The 5,055-nt window shown below is 52.8% G+C and overlaps 1 protein-coding gene across 1 annotated transcript in view; it reads right to left on the bottom strand.

Annotated features, from left to right (window-relative positions):
- LOC103595116 (spondin-1-like) overlaps window positions 1-4,814 on the bottom strand; it is a 134,784-nt gene extending 129,970 nt beyond the window's left edge. The window contains exon 1 of the mRNA XM_008578433.1: window positions 4,505-4,814. Coding sequence (XP_008576655.1) covers window positions 4,505-4,742 — 238 coding nt within the window. The 5' untranslated portion in view covers window positions 4,743-4,814. The remainder of the gene's footprint in view (window positions 1-4,504) is intronic.
- Window positions 4,815-5,055: the final 241 nt, after the last annotated feature.

Below are 5,055 nucleotides of genomic sequence, written 5' to 3'. Positions count from 1 at the left end.
TGGGAGGGGTGACAGATTAATAATTATCTAATTATAATAATTATAATATGATGATGACCAATACTTAATTTTTTAAAACATTATATAAGAAATAGCTTATTTAAAAGATCTTTACCAGCTTAAATTTCTCAGATCCTGTGTATGTTCTTTTCAAACATAATTTTATAGTCCTGGTCATTTAACATCTGCAGGTAAAAATAAAACAACAGAGTTGTTTTTTTTTTTTTTTTTTTCCTATCCAATGTGCTTCTGTTTCCCTAAAAACAAAAGGAATTGGCTAAAGACTGACAAGGTTCTTCATGTTTCTAAATTAATCTTCTGGTTTATGAGGAAATGCAATACTGAAACCTATAAAAAGAAAAACAAGCAAATGTAAATAAGGACCCCTCACTTTGTTACTCTGTGTCCTAAGATATATCAGTTATTACCTTGATTTGTTGTTGCTATTTTCCTTCAAGGAAGACTCACCATCCAGAAGGCTGAGAGTAGCTGAGTGAATTCATTCTCCTCCTAACTCATTTCATTGAGTCAGCACAGAAGACCAGTAAAGAGCACAATTGCGGAGTCAGACAGACCTGAAATTGCATCCTGATTGCACTGTTCATTAGCTGTGTGACTATGGATAAGGAACTAAACCTCTCTGAGACCTAGTCTTCTTATCTGTAAGATAAGAATAATAATAAACTGCCTCTAACTACTATAAGGAATAAATAAGATGTGTAGGAAGAACTTACACTGTATTATCCAGTGCTTTGCTGCTAAGCATTTTTCTATTTCCAAAATAATCATTCATAATATATATATATATATATTTAGCACTTACTGTGTGACAATTTCTTTTGACATGGATTATTTCTAATTCTCACAATAATGCTGGGGGGAAAAATACCCACCCCCATTTTACAGATGGGGAAATTGTGGCTCAAAGAGGTGAAGTGGCTTGCCTGAGGTCACACAGTGACCAAGCAGGAATTGAAACCAACCCACCCAACATCAAAGCCTATACTCTTTCCATCAGGCTGAGGTGATTACTTCTATGGGCAGAAAATAAGACAGCTTTGGAGGTCTCCGAACCTCCTGGTTTAGAATAAATCCCCCAATTATGCTTGAAGTTGGACCAGCTTTTGAAATCTCGACTGGACATTCTTTTCCCATCAAGTTCCTTGAAATTTCCCTTTAAAGAGCATCGAGGAAAAGCCACTCTCATTAGCCAGGCTCTGACTTTATTTTCCTAATAAACAGACCTTTGGTCACACAAAAGAGCCTCTTTTATTTTCAATCAAGTCTTGAACATTTCAGCTGATTTTCTTCTGTTTGGCTTGAAATTGTGATCTGGGAAAGGCTGGTCCTGCAAATTGTCCTCCTATAAGGAAGCCCCTTGAGGATCCTCAACTTGTTATTTTTAATCACTGTAATCTCCTTTTCAAAGGAGGCCATGGTCAGAAACAGAGCAGGCCTTTCAGAGCTTTCTAAAGCATAATTATTGTGGTTAAGGGGGGGATCTGGGGGAAAAGGGAGGGAGAGTGGAGAGAAGTGGTGGGAGAGAAAAGAAAGTCAATACAGTACTAACAACTTGGAAAAATCTGAATAATAATTTCAATCGGACCCAGGCTGTGGGGAAGAAAGCCCATGTTTCAATATTTTTAAATAGTGACCACTATACTTCAGTCTAAAATTCCCTAAGGCTATACTTGGATTGAGGGGCACGGAGAGCAGAAGCTATCTGGGAATGAACTGGCATACTGGGGACAAAGATTTGAGGCAGGAAAACAAACCATTGATTCCAAGGATTGTGAGAGATTGTAATTCAGGAAAAAATAAAAAAGCAAATAGAACACCAGGGGAATGTTAACTTCCACAGCCCTAAGTCAATACACCAAGCAGAATGCATTAGATTAACTCTTAACACAATTATTCTAAGAAAGCATAAGCCAATAGAAAATGTCACAAACTAGGCCAGCGCCCTTTCTTCCTAACTTTGAATGGTGGAATTAGGTTTGCTAATCTCAGAATGTTTACTCAGAAGACCTCAGCATGGTTCCTACAAGACCTTTCTTTCAAGATCTCTTAGCCACAAGAAAGCAGATAAGATGATTGCTGGACCTACACCTCCGCGTGTGGGGGAGTCAAAGTCCAAAAAGCTAACTGCTTAGGCTGGAGTAGCCTGTAGGGTGAAAGTCCGGTGCCCCCCCCCTCCAGTCCCAGTTCCCCACCTGCTGGCCCTGGATCTTTAGATAGTTCTGGAACCTCTCTTGCCATGGGAATACCAGATGTGCCTCCTCTCAGTGCTGGGGCCACCAGCTGCCAATGCTCATCTAAACACGGAGGATTAATGTGGAAAGAGATGCCGGGGAGGACACTTGTTCTGAGCCAAGACAAGCCTGAATCACTGAAAAATATCTTCCTAGGCTTAAATTAGAAACAGTCTTAAGCAAGTCTCCTAGTGTGGGGAAATCATTCGTTCATTCATTCATTCATTCAGTTCATAAGGATCCAGATAATTACCATTTACTGATAGATTGGACTGGAACATCCCTCCATTATTAAACCAATAAAGGCCTCGCATCCAGCTCAAACTAACATGTATTGGGGACCTGTTGTAGCTCAGGCGCACTCACCTTTGTAAACTCATTTACTCCCTACAACCATCAAGAGAAGCTGGATAAACTTTTTACAGCTGAAAAATAGGTTCAGCCAAACTAACGACTTGCACAAGGTCACATACTGCTAAACCCAAGTCCATTTAACTCCAGAGCCACCCCTTTCCCCGCCACGTGGAGGTGGGGCAGTTTCCCGGGTGAACCCAGGCCCTCCGTTTTGCGGAGGACTGAATAGGCCAGGAGGTTACACGCGCTTCCCTCCGGTCCACGGGATGGATTGGCCACCTCTGGACTGGCTCCGCTGAGTGGCTGTCCCCACACGTCGGCTCGGCTCGCTCCAGCCGCCGCCGCGACCCGCGCGCTCCCTCCCGGCCTGGGCGGGGTGTTCTCCGCCCAACACCTTTCTTCGTGGAGCACCGAGGATCCCACGCACTCGTGCGCCAGGGTCAGATCATTCCCTGTCGTGTGTTGAGGGCACCCGGGAGCCGCTCTGGGTAGCTCCGGGTGGAGAAAGTCGGGGACACGAACCCGGAAAAACGGGAGAAGCGTTCCGAGAAGGGTGGCCCCTGGTTCTGGTGTCCCGCGTGGCCCGGGCGCCCGCCGACCCAAACTTTCTCCCGTGTCGCTCCCACCGCTTCCTCCCGCGACGCTCTAGGCAGCCGGGAAGGCGGGGATGGAAGGACGGCGGCTGGGAGACCATCTGCCCCACTAGGTGCCCCAGTGACCCGCTGTCCCCTGCCTAGCACCACAGCTGACTTATGAAGGGGCGGGCGTGAGGGGACACGCTCCCTTGCGGGACCCCAGGAAAGACCAGGCAGCTTCCTTCTCTGCCTGGTGTCCTGTCTCCCACCCGGAGAGCGGCGGCTGCTGCATGGGGAAAAGATGTCTGGGGAGATGAGCCTGCCGAGGAGGCTGGCGGTGGGCCGCGAGGGTGGAGTCAGGGGTCTTCAGGTCGGTGCCGGCCGAGCGGCCTGTCCTGCCCAAGAGACGCGCACCTGCTTGGAAACCCCCTCCTTGTGCTCCCGAAACCCGCTCTCAGCTGAGCAGCGTTGGCGCGACATCCCTGGGGTGCGGAGCCTCGGGGCTGCTGGAGCCAAGGTCCCTGTCCTCCAGGGAGCAGGCCTTGGGAATCGGGGCTTCCCTTTCCGCCTTCATCCAGTTCCCCTCGGCTCCCCGCTCGGAGCCTACCCAGAGCTCTTTGGGGACACCATTCCCATTGGGAACCTGTCCTGGAAATCCAAGGTCCTCTCTCCCTAGCCTGGGACCATCAGAGAATAATTTGGGGTTCTTTCCAGGGACACTTCTGAGGAGCTTCAGGCTCTTCCTCCCCTTCTCCCCGTGCCCCGGGACCGGATACAGAGAAGCTAAAGTCCCTTCTCCTGAAGGGATCTATCCCGGGAAGCCGGAGTGACCGTCCCGCCCCGGGCCGGTCTGCGAGAAACTGGTACCCTGTCCTTTAGGGATGTTAGCGGGGAAAGCTGGAGTCACTGCCTTGCCTGGGACCTGCCCGAGAGCATCCAGGGCCCCGTCCACTCCAGAGACCGATCTGGAGAAAGGCGGGTCTACTTCTCCCCTGCAGACGGCTGGGGGAGAAGCGGGGCTCCGTTGCAACCAGGCCGGCGTGACGCGTGGCTCCGCTACAGCCCCCGCCTAGGAACCGCGCGTCGGAGATCCGGGCTGCCTCTCCTGGCTGCAGCCCCCGCGACGTCCCCGGACGCGCCGGCTCGCGATCGGTCCCGAGCTCACGGCTAAAAGGACGGAGGGCAGCCAGGATAGAAGGGCCCTTGCAGGGCTGCGCCGGCACCGTGCGCCTGGCGACCACTCGCCCTACTCCGGCACCGCGCGCGGTGGGGGACCTCCGGGGGCTGAGTCCTGCGCCCCCAGCGCCGCGCCGGGCCACTTACCACGGTAGCTGGTTCCCGGCTTGTAGAAGTCGGGGTCGCCCTCCACGCGCAGGCTGAACTCGGTGTAGCCCTCGCGCCGCGTGCCCTGGGCGCGCAGGATGCGACTGCAGTAGCCCTCCGACTTGGACACTTTGTCCAGGGTCTCGTCGGAGAAGGCCAGCGCCGCGGCCAGGGGCAGAGCCAGGGCCAGCAGCGCCGGACTCCAGCTCAGCCGCAGGGGCGCCGGGGACAGCCTCATCCTCGCGGGCCCCCAACTTTGTGCCGCTGCCGCCGGCCCTCGCCACGCGACTCGTGCCTGAAGTGGTCCGGGCGGAGGCGAGACCTGGCGGAGCCCGGGCGGAGGGAGGGAGCTCGGAGCCGGCGCTGGCGACTCGGAGACCGTGCCCGCCTCGGCTTGGCGGCTGCCGAGCTGCGCGGAGCTGAGCCGAGCCGAGCGAGCCGAGCAGCGCGAGGCAGGGAGGGCGGCGGCGAAGGAGCGGGAGGAGGGAGGGCTGATTTTGCCCGGATCCCCGAGCGCAGCGCTGTTTTGTTTCGAGCTGGCGACCAGAGGC

This window comes from Galeopterus variegatus, unplaced genomic scaffold (assembly GCF_000696425.1).
Source record: "Galeopterus variegatus unplaced genomic scaffold, G_variegatus-3.0.2 Scaffold1686, whole genome shotgun sequence".
NCBI classification, from domain to species: Eukaryota; Metazoa; Chordata; class Mammalia; order Dermoptera; family Cynocephalidae; genus Galeopterus; species Galeopterus variegatus.
The sequence above is the reverse complement of the archived record's forward strand: the minus strand, read 5'-3'. Positions and strand labels throughout refer to the sequence as shown.